This window comes from Eptesicus fuscus, chromosome 5 (genome assembly GCF_027574615.1).
Source record: "Eptesicus fuscus isolate TK198812 chromosome 5, DD_ASM_mEF_20220401, whole genome shotgun sequence".
NCBI classification, from domain to species: domain Eukaryota; kingdom Metazoa; phylum Chordata; class Mammalia; order Chiroptera; family Vespertilionidae; genus Eptesicus; species Eptesicus fuscus.
Window position 1 is genome coordinate 497,469 of NC_072477.1, and position 14,214 is coordinate 511,682.

Here is a 14,214-nt window from a genome sequence, read left to right on the forward strand (position 1 = left end):
CGTCGCGTCTCCGTCTCGGCCCCCGCGCCCGTCTCCGTCCCGCAGGCGCGGCCGTTGCTGACGGCGCGACGAATCTGCCGCTGCGAATCGGCGGGCGCGGCGGCGGAAGAAGCCTCGCGAGAGTCTGGGCGCGGGCGCCGCGGCGGGGCGGGCGGAGCGGCGGGTGAGCGGCGGGCCGAGCGGCGGGAGCGGCGGGCCGGCGGGCCGGGCCCGCGGAGCCGCCGGCATGACGGGCCGCGTGTGCCGCGGCTGCGGCGGCACTGACATCGAGCTGGATGCAGCGCGCGGCGACGCCGTGTGCACCGGCTGCGGCTCGGTGCTCGAGGACAACATCATCGTGTCCGAGGTGCAGTTCGTGGAGAACAGCGGCGGCGGCTCGTCGGCCGTGGGCCAGTTCGTGTCGCTGGACGGTAGGTCCGGGACCGGGCCGGGGCGGGGGGAGCCGCGAGCTCCGCGGCCCGATCTGGGGGTCGTAACGGAACTTCCAACCCGGGGGGCGGGGCGGCTCCGGGCCGGGGGCAGCGGCGCGTCCGCCCCGAGGCCGCCGCGCTGTTGTGCCCGGGACGGGGACCGGATGGTTCGCCCCCTCGGGGAGGCATCGGTCCCCCGCCCGTGCCTGGGAGGTTCGCCCAGGAGGTGGCGCTGGGCCGCGTCCCGTCGGGTCCGGCCACCGCTGGTGTGGGTGCTGCGGATGGGGCTGCGGACGGCCCCGTGGGAGGGCTCCCGTGGGGACGGGCGTGTCCCTTCCCCCGGCGGCTCCCAGGGACGGGGTCGCGGGAAGGCGAGCTGCTCGGTTAAGTCCGCACGGACTGAGCACTGGCGAGCCGTGGCCGCGCCGGCCCCGGGTGCTCCGTGTTTGGGGGGCGCGTTTCCCGGGTGCACGCGATGCTCCCCGCCCCCCACTCCGCCCGTCCGGCCCCGGCTCCCTCGCCGTGTATTTCTGCTGGTTTCGTGGTTGAGTGTGAACGGTCTTTACCTGCTCTAGTTAGACAATCCCGGTTGGCTGTGTGATTTGCGGAGCAGAACGGTGCATTCTGACTAAAAGTTTACACTTGTTTCTTTGTTGACTGGAGAGAGAAGCATGGGTCCGCCGCCTTGACTGGCTGCTGCAGCGCCCCACACCGGGGATGGGGCCCCCAAAAAGTTGGGTATTTTTGCGCAGCCTAGCCGGTTTTTTCTGTCCTAGATTGGACATTGCTGCACGTGTCGCTGTGTTTTCCTTCCCACACGTGCCTCCTGTGTTCCGCAGTGAGACCCGTGGCCGTTTCCGTTTCCTGCATCGCGGTGTGGGGTGCGGGGGCTCCTCCTCGCAGCGGGTGTCCGGTGCCCGCGCCGTGTGCTGCAGGCCTCCTCCCTGGGCCTGCCCTGGCTCCCGGGCATTGGTCACCGGGCCCCAGTTCTGTGCCCTTGGCCCCCGCCAGCCCCTGTCCGCACAGCCCTGCCTGGCCTCCTGCACGTTTTGTAGTCCGTCTTGAATCAGCTGTCCTGAGCCCCCCAACTTTGCTGTCTTTTTAAGGTGCTTTTAGCTGTTGTGGGTCCTTTCCATCAAACCTTAGAATCAGTTTGTGTGTATTTTCAAATATACATGAAATGGTTTTAAGAAGTATATTTTTTTTATTGATTTCAGAGAGGAAGGGGCGGGGGAGAGAGAGAGAGAGAGAGAGAGAGAGAGAGAGAACATCAATGATGAGAGAGAATCATTGATCGGCTGCCTCCTGCACTCCCCACACTAGGGACTGAGCCACAACCCGGGCATGTGCCCTGACTGGGAATCGAACCCTGACCTCCTGGTTCATAGGCCGATGCTCAACCACTGAGCCATGCTGGCTGGGCAACAGGAAAAGGGGTTTTGATTGAAATTGCATTAAATCTCTTTTAAAAATATATTTTTTTCTATTGTTTTCAGAGAGGAAGGAAGAGAGAAAGAAATAGAAACATCAGTGATGAGAGAGAACCAGCAACCTGCTGCCCCCTACCAGGGATTGAGCCATAACTCCGCATGTACCCTGTGCCCTGACTGGGAATCGAACCCTGACCTCCTGGTTCATAGGTTCATGTGCGACCACTGAGCCAAGTGGGCCATGTGACGTTTTTACGCGCTGGGTCTCCCTGCCCATGAACACAGTCCGTCTCTGCTCACACTTAGGTCCTCTGCCGCCACAGAGCTCCTGTGCGTTCTTTTTTCTTTTAAATACATTTTTATTGATTTCAGAGAGGAAGGGAGAGATAGATAGAAACATCAATGATGAGAGAATTTTTGATCGGCTGCCTCCTGCACGCCCCCCCCCCCCCCCCCGGGGGATCCAGCCCACAATACTGGCATGTGCCCTTGACCGTAATCGAACCCGGGACCCTTCAGTCTGCAGGCCTGTGCTCTATCCTCTGAGCCAATCCAGCTAGGGTTCCTGGGCATTCTTTAGGTATGTACCTAAGGTCCAGGCAGAACGATTGTCAATGTCATTTTTTAAATTTTCGTTTCAAGTTGTTTATTGCCAGTGCATAGAAATAGGTTGATTTCTGTTGTTGACCTGCTGAACTTACTGGTCCTAGGTTTTTAAAATAGATTCCTTGGGGTTTCCATGTAGGCAACACTTTGTCTCTAAATAGTGGGTGTTTTATTTCTTCCTTCTGTTTCTCTTTCTTGCCTGGAGCAGCCTGCTTGCCATCGTAATCTGGAGAGCGTGGCCTCCCCACGCAGCACGTGTTTGTTACCTGGGGTTTTGGTACCTGCTCTTCTTTTAAAATTATTGGTTGACAGAGAGAGAAACATGGGTTTGTTGTTGCACTTGTTTATGCATCATTGGTTGATTCTTGTGTGTGCGCCGACCAGGGGTCGAACCCTCAGCCTTGGCGCATTGGGACAGTGCTCTTTATTTGTGAAGCTGAGGACCTTCTCCTGATTTGCTCAGAGTTTATCTGAGTGGGTGTTGAATTTTGTCAGATACGTTTTCTGTTATCAACTGATACAGTCATGGTTTTCTGGGGTAAATGCACATGGTCATGGGGTATCATTCTGTGTATGAGTTGCTGGATAGATTTGCTAATATGTACATTTAATTAGTTTTTTTTTTATGGATTTTTTTTGGGGGGGGAGAGAGAGAGGGAGAGAGAGAGAGAAACATCCATGATGAGAGAGGATCATTGATTGGCTGTCTCCTGCACACCCCCCACTGGGGATCGAGCCTGCAACCTGGGCCTGTGCCCTGACCGGGAATCGAACCGTGACCTCCTGGTTCATGGGTGGACGCTCAGCCCAGAGCCTCACCATCTGGGCTAGATTTGCTAATACTCTGTTGAGGGTTTTTATGTTTCTATTCATGTGGAATATCGATCTGTAGTTTTCCTGTAATGCCTTTGGTTTTGACCACGGCCTCAGGGGATGCGCTGGGGGGGGAGGTCCTCTCCGTCTGTAGGGAAGAGGGGGTGGGGTTGGGGAGGTCCTCTCCGTCTGGAAGAGGGGGTGGGGTTGGGGAGGTCCTCTCTGTCTGTCTGGAAGAGGGGGTGGGGTTGGGTGCTTTTCGGGGGCTGTGGGTAGAATTCGGTGCAGCCTGGGGGCCTGAGGCTCTGGTCAGGCTTCTAGCTGCTGAGTCCATTGCTCCGCGGTTGTTCCAGCCACGGGCTGGGTGGTCTGCCCCGCAGGTGGGGTTAGGGTCTGGCCCCCTGTTCTAAGCTGCCGAGTCTTGCCGAAACCGGTTTGGCTCAGTGGATAGAGCGTTGGCCTGCGGTCTGAAAGGTCCCAGGTTCGGTTCCGGTCCAGGGCATGTACCTTGGTTGCGGGCACATCCCCGGTAGGAGGCAGCTGATCGATGTTTCTCTCTCATCGATGTTTCTAGCTCTCTGTCCCTCTCCCTTCCTCTCTGTGGAAAATCAATAAAATATATTTAAAAAAAAATAAGCTGCCGAGTCTTTGCAGGTGGAGTTGCCGGCACGGTTCCCTCCGGCCGACCCGCTGGGTCCGCAGGGAGTCCTTTCCCTGGGCCCTGGTGTCTGGGTGCTCCCTCTCGCGTCGCCTCTTCTTGGAGGAGTTGACCAGGGAACTGGCTGTGGGTGTCATTGGTTTTTCTCCGCGGTTCCTGCCTCCCACGCGCTGTGTTCCTCTGGGTGACTGTCAGGGCCCCTCCCGGCTGCTGGCGGAGGCACTGCCACCTCTCCCTGAGTCACCCCGGGCTCTGAGGCTTAGGAAGAGAGCGACCACCACAGTGGACGGGCACTGGGCTGGGCGCCCCTCGCCTGCCGGTGGGTCCTGGGCAGCGGGCGGTGCTCCCACCCATGTGCGTGACGTGGGGCCACGGCCTCGTGCGCACAGGCTGAGCCCGAGGCTGTTGGCTGGCGGGACTTAAAGGGGGTGGGGGTTCCTCCAGCGTGGGCTGGCGCTGTCCCGGGGGCTCTCGGGGAAGTGCGGAGGGGTCCCGGGCAGAGAGGAAGGCTGTCACCGCCCGGCAGCCTTCTGTCCCCCAGGGAGGGCTCCCAGCCCGGCCTCCGCCCTTCCCCATCACAGGGCGATGGCACCGCGTTGGCCGGGTCCCGTCAGTCTCCCTGCGACACTGTTTGTCCAGCGGCCGCTCGGCTCGGCCTCTGCAGCCGGTCCCCACGCTGCGCTCCCCTCGGAGCGGCCGTCCGGGTCCCGAGGCCGTCGTGTCCTCGGCGCTCCTGCTCGTTCTTGGAGAGCCGGGGGGACAGCTAGTTCGGGGTTTGTCCAGAGCCTGCCAGTGAGCACCAGGCCCGGCTCCGGGCGGGCCCCTGGGAACCCGGTGCTCCCAGAACGGCCGGCCCGGTTCCTGAAGGTGTTGGGACCAGCGGTGTGAGTCCCGGGCCCGGGGCTGGACGCCACAGCACCTCGCTGAGGGGACACCCGGCCGAGTCCTTCAGCGGCTGGGCCACAGGCGGGAGGGGCGGCGGGGGCCGGCTGGAGGGCTGGGTGCTGGAGACTGCGGTGCCCGGAGGCAGATGGCAAGGCAGGGCGGAGCGAGGGCTGGGCCGCGGGCCCTGCGGGAGGGTCCCGGGCAGGGCCACTCCGTGTGTGGGGCCTGTGGGCGCCCAGCGGGGCGCGGGGTGGCTCCGTGACGGGCACTCGGCATGCCGTCAGGCGGAGGGCCTCGGGACAGCCGTGCTTCCCGGGGGTCCCCTCTGGGGTTGGCGACGCCCCGGCCGAGGAGCTTCACTCAGCAACTGGCTCTGCGTCTGCAGGGCCCCTCTTCCTGGAAGCCTGCCGTGGTTTCCACAGCCACGGGGTCCCGAAGGCCCAGCGGCGTCCCAGGTGTGATCGTGAAGCCCACAGGCTGTGATGGAGGACCCCCCCAGCGGATGAGAAAGGCTTGCTCCCCGAGCCTCTGCCCCCGCCCCCCAGCATGTGCCCACCCATCAGGGGCTCTCCTGGCCCAGCTGGCCTGGGGGCTGGGGTCGGAGCAGGAGCCAGGGCCCCGAGCTGGAAGGTTCTGCCTGTCCAGCCTGTGGCCCCGCAGGGCCCGCCGAGCTCCTGGCCGAGGGCTGTGTCCGACGGGCCGAGTCCCCCCAGCCGCACGCAGGCTCCCCTCAGAGCTCGCTCCGCAGCGGCAGGAGGTCCGAGTCCGGGCACTGCGGGCCCTGGGTGCCTCCCCCCCCAGGACACCCCGCTGCACCTCCGCCCTCACGTTCAGTCAGGGGTGCAAGCGAAGCGGGCGTGCTGTGTGCGGCTCTCGGGGCGCTGAGGCCCGGCCTCTCTCCTATTCTTGGGGGTCGGGGGTGTTGCTAGTTGTGGGCCCAGCGCTGGGAGCCCAGAGGAGATGCCGTCCCTCCCCCGCTGCCCACAAGGGGGCGCCGAGCCCTGGGCCTCTGCCCGTGCCCTCCAGCTGGTTGGAGCTGTTCTAGAAACGCACCTGTGGTGAGGGCCTGAGCACCTGAGGGCAAGAAGACCTGCTCTGCGGAGAGGACCAGCGTGCTCGCCCGTCTGTGTCTGTTGTAACCAATGGGGGGGGCGGTGCTTGTCGAGTAAAAGATCCAGGTCGGTTCCGCAGGCAGGTCCCCCCGCAGCTGCCACAGACCTTACTCGGGAGGGTCAGGCAGGGAGAGCCGGTTCTCCTGGGAGCCGGAGATGCACCGAGGCCATGCAGAGAGCACTTGTGTGCATACCTGTATGCATGTGTGCAGGCCTGTATGCACGTCTGTATGTGCATGTGTGTGAGCGTGTGCACATGTGTGCGTGAGCAGGAGGAGCAGGACTTAGGAGCCAGAGCAGCCCAGAAAGGGGCCGGGCAGCCAGCAGGAGAGCGGGGACATGGAAGCAGGAAGCAGCCCGGCAGTGCAAGGAGGGGTCTGGGGTGGAGGGTTAGAGGGAGGGGGTGGAGGGTTAGGGAGGGGGTGGAGGGTTAGGGAGGGGGTGGAGGGTTAGGGAGAGGGTAGGAGGGTTAGGGAGAGGGTGGAGGGTTAGGGAGGGGGTGGAGGGTTAGGGAGGGGGTGGAGGGTTAGGGAGAGGGTGGAGGGTTAGGGAGAGGGTGGAGGGTTAGGGAGGGGGTGGAGGGTTAGGGAGAGGGTGGAGGGTTAGGGAGGGGGTGGAGGGTTAGGGAGGGGGTGGAGGGTTAGGGAGGGGGTTAGGGAGGGGGTGGAGGGTTAGGGAGGGGGTGGAGGGTTAGGGAGGGGGTGGAGGGTTAGGGAGGGGGTGGAGGGTTAGGGAGAGGGTAGGAGGTAGGGCGGGCATAGGTGGCACTTGGTTGGCAGCCTGGGGCGTCCCTCTCTGGTCGTTGGAGCATGTGGGGTGGAAGCCAGGTTGGGGAGCTGCGGAACGGAGGAGCTGAGCCTGGGAGATCACACTTAGCATAACACTGAGGCCCCCCCCCCCCCCCCACACACACACACACTCGTGCAGCGTCTCAGCCTGTGCCTGTGTCCGCAGGGAGGAGGTGGCTGGGAGGAAGGCCACGGGGGGCCGTGCGGGGGGGGGGGGGGCTTGAGGGTTGTGCCCTCCCCGTCCTTTCAGACGCAATGTTCTCACTTGTCCAAAGCACGTTCCACTGAGTGAGGAGAGGAGGGGACTTTCTTTCTAAAGGTAAAATTGGGGGCTGCTGGAAGCACAGGCCAACCTGTGACTCCCTGGTCAGGGGACTGAACGAGTGGCCTTTGTCGGAAAGGTTGGGAAAGAGCTCAGCGAGGGCCAGGGCACCCGCTGGCCTGTGGTGACCGTTAGCCCAGCAGCACCATGCGCACCTGCCCCAGGCCCTGCCCTCGGCTGGAGAGGGGGCCCCGGCCCTGGACGTTGGGCTGGTGTGTGGCTGCTGTGACCGTGCATGGAGGGGCTGCCCGGGAGGGGCCCCCCACAGGGCGAGTGCTGACCGGGCTGTGGGCGCAGCTCGCCGTGGGGCTAACCGTGTGGTTTGGTTTCTATTTCTAGGTGCCGGCAAAGCCCCATCCCTGGGCGGAGGCTTCCACGTGAACCTGGGAAAGGAGTCGAGAGCGCAGACCCTGCAGAACGGTACCCTGGCCGCCTTGGGCGGGGGGTGGGGGGGCAGGAGGGGGCGCGAGGGGGCCAGGTCCCACGGCCAGGAGAAACCCCCGGTCATCAGGACCGCTCCCTCCGGGGCCTCTTGCGGACTGCAGGGCCGCTCCGCGTGGGCCTGCGTGTTGTTCTGTGAAGACCAGCAGACACGCGGTCGGTCGTGTGGCCGAGCTCCGTGACAGACCCGGACGGGGGTCCAGCCCGGCCCGTGGTCCTGCAGGCGCTGCCGTCGCCTGTGGGGCTGAGTTCAGGGACCTGAGATTCCAGTCGTGCTCCGGTGGCACGAGGTTCAGGACGCCCACCGTGGGGGCCCTCTGCTGGAAGCCCAGGCGCCGGGGTGGACTCGCCACTGCCGCCCCGTGGAAGGGTGCCCCTCGTCCCCGCTGCCCAGCCCGTCCCCGTCTCAGTCCCCGCGGTGGAGGCTGCTGGCGGGTCTCCGTCCTGGAGACAGTGGGGACCCCCCCCCTCGCCCCCCCAGGTCTGAGCGCTCGCCCCGCCCTCCCTGCTGGGCCTCTGGGGCCGCTCCCTCCACTTGGGGGCGGGTTCGGGGGTTTGTTTCCGGGCTCTCTGGCTCCGTGCGGCCTGCGGACAGGAAGGGCGCGTGGTGCGGGGGTCAGGCCCAGCCGACGGAGGCAGACCGGGCTCCTTGTGCGGGAGAGCCCGCCGTCCGGCTGCGTCCTCGGGGCTTCCGAGGCCAGAGCGGACCCCAGAGCACGCCCGCCTGTGCCGGGGTTGGCTGGTCGGTTGCCGGGGGCGCCTCCCTGTGCTGGAGGGCGGCGTCCTGGGGCGCTTGTCAGCCCAGAGGGCGCGTGGTGGCGCTCGGCCGTCTTCCCGGCGGGTGGCAGCCGCCCGCCCGCCCAGGCCGCGCTTTGCTTTCCCTGTGAGCAGCATGGCTGCGTGGTCGCCCGGGCCCCTCGCCCCTCATGACCCGTGCACCAGCTGGTGTGCCTTCTTTACGATGTTTATTTTTTATGTTTTTAGAGAGAGGAAGGGAGGGAGAGAGAACATGGATCTGAGATGGAAACATGGATCGGCTGCCTCCTGCTGCCCCACCCGGGTCGTGCCCGCAACCTGGCAGTGCCCGCCGGGAGCCTGGTGTGCACACGCGCTCGGCCAGGCTGCCGCACAGCCTCTGACGGACCGGTCTTCTCCTGCTGACTTGTGGGTGTTCTCCCCACAGTGCGGGTTCGAGTCCCTTGTTGGTGCACATATTTTTTAAATTTTTATTTCAAGAAAAACTATTTTAAATATAATAATGTTACGTGCAATAAGTATTTCAAGAAAAACGGTTTTAAATATAATATTATTACCAAAACTGTACTAACATAGTATATCACAAAAGTTGTAGGAAATATTAAAACCTGCAAATAACAGGATTACTTCTATTATATTCTAAAATATTTTTTTCTGCCCTAACCGGTTTGGCTCAGTGGATAGAGTGTCGGCCTGGGGACCAAAGAGTCCCAGGTTCGATTCCGGTCAAGGGCATGTACCTTGGTTGCGGGCACATCCCCAGTAGGGAGTGTGCAGGAGCAGCTGATCGATGTTTCTCTCTCATCGATGTTTCTAACTCTCTATCTCTCTTCTTTCCTCTCTGTAAAAAAAAAATCAATAAAAAAAAATCAATAAAATATATTAAAAAAATAAAAAAATATATATTTTTCTCTGGCTCTATTTTTTTAAAATAAATCTTTATTGTTCAGATTATTATAATTGTTCCTCTTTTCCCCCCATAGCTCCCCTCCACCCGGTTCCCACCCCACCCTCTGCCCTTACCTCCCCCGCACTGTCCTCATCCATAGGTGTACAATTTTTGTCCAGTCTCACCCACACCCCACCACACCCTTTTCCCCCCAAGAATTGTCAGTCCACTCCCTTTCTATGCCCCTGATTCTATTATGTTCACCAGTTTATTCTGTTCATCAGATTTTTTATTCACTTGATTTTTAGATTCACTTGTTGATAGACATGTATTTGTTGTTCATAATTTTTACCTTTACCTTTTTCTTCTTCCTCTTCTTAAAGAATTCCTTTCAGCATTTCATATAATACTGGTTTGGTGGTGATGACCTCCTTTAGCTTTTTCTTATCTGTGAAGCTCTTTATCTGACCTTCAATTCTGAATGATAGCTTTGCTGGGTAGAGTAGTCTTGGTTGTAGGTTCTTGCTATTCATCACTTTGAATATTTCTTGCCATTCCCGTCTGGCCTGCATGGTTTCTGTTGACAAATCAGCTGATAATCGTATGGGAGCTCCCTTGTAGGTAACGAACTGTTTTTCTCTTGCTGCTTGTAAGATTCTCTCTTTGTCTTTTGCTCTTGGCATTTTAATTATGATGTGTCTTGGTGTGGTCCTCTTTGGATTCCTTTTGTTTGGGGTTCTGTGCGCTTCCTGAACTTTTAAGTCTTTTTCTTTCACCAGGTGGGGGAAGTTTTCTGTCATTGTTTCTTCAAATAGGTTTTCAGTGTCTTGCTCTCTCTCTTCTTCTGGCACCCCAAAAATTCAGATGTTGGTACGCTTGAACTTGTCCCAGAGGCTTCTTACACTGTCTTCAAATTTTTAGATTCTTCTTTCTTTTTGCTTTTCCGGTTGAGTGTTTTTTTGCTTCTTTGTATTTCAAATCTTTGACTTGATTCTTGCGGTCCTCTAGTCTGCTGTTAGGTCTCTGTATAATATTTTTTATTTCAGTCTTAATTTCTAGTTGGTCCTTTTTCATATCCTTGAGAGTCTTGCTAAATTTATCGGCCTTTTCTAGGAAATTCTTGAAAAACCTTATAACCGTGGTTTTGAACTCTTATGTCCAGTCGTTTGTTTTCCTCCGTTTCTTTCGTTTGTGATCTGTTTCCTTGTCTCCTCATTTTCGCTACTTCCCTGAGTTGGTAGGGTAGCTTTGTGTGCTAGTTGTCCTATAGGGCCCAGTGGGTCGGCCTCCCCAGTTACCTGAGGTGGACACTCTTGGTGCACCCCTTTGTGGGCTGTGTGTCCCGCCTTGTTGTAGTTAAGCCTTGATTGTTGTTGGTGTCACTGGGAGGAATTGACCTCCAGGCCAATTGGCTGTGAGGATCAGCCTCTGGCTCTATTTTTGTTCATTAGTTTGTGTTGTTCATTATATTCCACAAATGAGTGAGATCATGTGATTTATCGTTCTCTGACTGGCTTATTTCGCTTAGCTTAATGCTCTCCAGTTCCATCCATGCTGCTGCATATGGTAAGAATTCCTTTTTTATAGCAGCATAGTATTTCATTGTGTAGCTGTACCAGTTTTCTAATCCAGTCATCTGCTGATGGGCACTTAGGCTGTTTCCACATCTTAGCTCTGGTGAATTGTGCTGCTATGAACATAGGGGTGCATATATCCTTTCTGATGGGTGTTTCTGGTTTCTTGGGATATATTCCCAGAAGTGGGATCACTGGGTCAAATGGAGTTCCATTTTTAGTTTTTTGTTTTCCACAGTGGTTGCACCAGTCTGCATCCCCACCAGCAGGGTGCACATATTTTAAAAAAATGTGTTTTTTTGATATTTTAGAGAGGAAAGGAGAGGGACAGAGAGATAGAAACATCGATGAGAGAGAAACACCGTCAATCAACTCCTCCTGCAACCCGGCCATGTGCCCTGACTGGGAATTAAACCGTGACCTTCTGGTCATAGGTCAACACTCAACTACTGGGCTGATAAGACAATTTTTAATAAGATTTTAATAGGATCACTTAGGTTTTCTGTTTCTTCCTGTCAGTTTTTTTTTTTTTTTAAGAAAATACATTTTTATTGATTTCAGAGAGAGGAAAGGAGAGGGAGAGAGAGAGAAACATCAATGATGAGAGAGAAGCATTGATTGGCTGCTTCCTGTATGCCCCACTGGGGATCGAGCCCACACCCTGGGCCTGTGCCCTGACTGTGACCTCCTGGTTCATAGGTGACGCTCAGCCACGGAGCCGCGCGGCCGGCGCTGTCACGCTGCGTAAGACATGCTCCTCAGGTGTCGTCCGGCTCATTCGGCTCAGGTTGGGTCGCAGCGCCCCCCTGACCCCGGCTGTGCTCAGGTCCTCCTTTCAGCCTGGCCTTGGCGGCTGTTTCCCTTTTTTTTTTTTTTAAATTGATGAGAGAGAGAGAGAGAGCGCGCGAGAGAGAAAGAGGGAGGAACACGGATGTGCTGTCCCCCTCGTGCATTCCTCGGTGCTCAGAGGGATTGCGCCTGCACCCTGGCGCGTGGGGGGCGGCGCTCTCACCAGCTGCCCGGCCAGGGGGATGGTGCTCTGACCGCCCGGCCAGGTGTCCGCCTTCCCCGGCCGGCTCTGGACGTGCGGTGTGAGCGCCTCCGCCTCGGGCGTCTGTCCTGCGAGCCTTTTCAGCCCCGCGGCGTCTCCCGGTGTTGCGTTGGGAGCGGTCCCTTCCTCAGAGCTGGGCTCTGGCTGTCCCCGCAGGGGTTAGACGGCGCTTTCTGCTTGGACTTCTGGGGGTGTTCAGTGTTTGTTCTGACACATTGTGGGCTCCCAGCAGCTGCTGAGCGAATGCTCCCCGACGGCACCTCCGGGCCCTGCCCGCTCTGCCCGGGCCTCTCCTCCCTCGGTGCCGTCTGTCCGAGGATCTGGGCAGGGCCTAAGAAGGCTCCTCGTTAGAGTTTGCTGTGGATTTGGGGGACCCCCCAAGGCGGCAGCCTCCTGCTCACCCGGTCGGTGTGCGTCCCGCCAGGCTCCTCGGCTGCTCCGTCAGCACCGCGGTCGGTCCGCCACTCAGGCGGCCTCATCGCGCACTGGCTGGGCTCGCAGCTGTGGGTCCCAGAGGGGCATTGCAGGTGTAGGCTCCCCCCCCCCCACCGCCGTCCTCCCCGCTCTGCCAGGTTGTGGCGTCTGCGTCTCTGTGTGACCCGCCCTCTTTGGTTCTGGTTTCTCTTGTGGAGCGACTGCGCCCACATGGGGAGACGGCCCATCCTGCCGCCACCCTCCCTGGACCCCTCAGCCCGCCGCACCCGTCAGGTCCACCTGGGCCTCTGCTGGGAACAATCTCCACGGCCACGCGTTCAATCCCCATGGTCACGCGTTTCTTTCCGTGAGTCCGTGTCTTCTGCATGTTGAGGCTCCGAAAGCTGCTGTGAGCTGCCTACTTGTCGACCTCGGCATTTCTTCCTTCACCTCGCTGCTCCCCAGGGGTGGTGATTCGTGGTGGTTAGTTCTTGTTACAGGAACACGTGACTTAAGCTATACAAACACGTGACTTAAACTATACGAACACGCGTCTTAAACTATAAGAACACGCGGCTTAAGCTATAAGAACACGCGTCTTAAACTGTAGGAACACGCGTCTTAAACTATACCAGTGGTCGGCAAACCGCGGCTCGTGAGCCACCTGCGGCTCTTTGGCCCCTTGAGTGTGGCTCTTCCACAAAATACCACATGTGGGCATACATGTACAGTGCGATTGAAACTTCGTGGCCCATGCGCAGAAGTCGGTTTTTGGCCTGGGCGAGTCTATTTTGAAGAAGTGGCGTTAGAACACTCAAGGGGCCAAAGAGCTGCATGTTGCTTGCGAGCCGCGGTTTGCCGACCACTGAACTATACAAACACACGTCTTAAATTGATCCCCTTGCTTTCCGCGGGGCACCTGCTGGCTTTGGGTGCCCGGGCTCGGATCATAGTAGCGGCTTCTGGTGGGCAGTGTGTGGGGATGGGGACATGCACCTGCCAGAGCGCCCACAGTGGCCTCTGCAGCAGCCTCCCATGGGGTGCTTCCGGCCGGCTCCAGGGAGCCCTGTGGCTCGGGGTGTGGAGTGGACCAGAAGGCCCCCCTTCCCCAGGTGCTGCTGTGTCCATGTCCGGCTCGGTCAGCGCCTGTGGGAATGGAGGGCTCTGCTTTGACCAAGTGTCCGCGTTTCAAAGACGCCTGCGGCCAGTGGTCCCTGCTGAGAGGAGGCCCGAGGACAGGGGGCCGGGCTGGGACAGGGGGCTGGGCTCGGACAGGGGCCTGGGCTGGGACAGGGGGCCGGGCTGGGACAGGGGGCCGGGCTGGGACAGGGGGCTGGGACAGGGGGCCGGGCTGGGACAGGGGGCTGGGCTGGGCCGGGGCTGGGCTGGGACGGGGGGCCGGGCTGGGCCGGGGCTGGGCTGGGACAGGGGGCTGGGACAGGGGGCTGGGCTGGGACCGGGGGCCGGGCTGGGACAGGGAGGGGGCTAGGCTGGGACAGGGGGCTGGGCTGGGACAGGGGGCTGGGCTGGGACAGGGGGCCGGGACAGGGGGCTGGGACAGGGGGCTGGGACAGGGGGCTGGGCTGGGACAGGGGGCTGGGACGGGGGGCTGGGCTGGGACGGGGCCGGGCTGGGACAAGGGGCTGGGACAGGGGGCCGGGCTGGGACAGGGCGCCGGGCTCGGACTGGGGCGGGGCGGGTGACTTGTGTCGCTAACAGCATGTGTGATTTAAAGCTGCACACGCCTGCGGCTACAATTCAGCCCGCCAGTCGTGCCGCTGCCCTCGTGGGTCACAGCTCGCTCGGGGGGGCGTGATGGCGTGGTGGGTGCCTTGGGGGCTGACCTGCGTGTGGGGTCGAGCTCGCTCGCTGACAGGGCGAGGCCATCGGAGCGACGCTCCGCGGTGAGGCTGCAGCTGGAGCTGCAGTGCAAGGAGAGGTGCGAAGTCACGGGCGCCCGGCCCGCCTGGGGGGCTGGAGGGAGGGAGGGGCCCGGCCTTGAGTGAGCCCCCTCGGGGCACCCCTCTCTGCCCTGTGGGATTCGAGTCCCGACATCTGCCCAGCG

General features: G+C 60.0%; 1 protein-coding gene across 2 annotated transcripts in view; it reads left to right on the top strand.

Annotated features, from left to right (window-relative positions):
• The first annotated feature begins 203 nt into the window (after window positions 1-203).
• BRF1 (BRF1 RNA polymerase III transcription initiation factor subunit) overlaps window positions 204-14,214 on the top strand; it is a 41,920-nt gene continuing 27,909 nt past the window's right edge. For both annotated transcript variants that reach the window (XM_054715679.1, XM_054715680.1), the window contains exons 1-2: window positions 204-410; window positions 7,364-7,444. In XM_054715679.1, coding sequence (XP_054571654.1) covers window positions 227-410; window positions 7,364-7,444 — 265 coding nt within the window. In that variant the 5' untranslated portion in view covers window positions 204-226. The remainder of the gene's footprint in view (window positions 411-7,363; window positions 7,445-14,214) is intronic.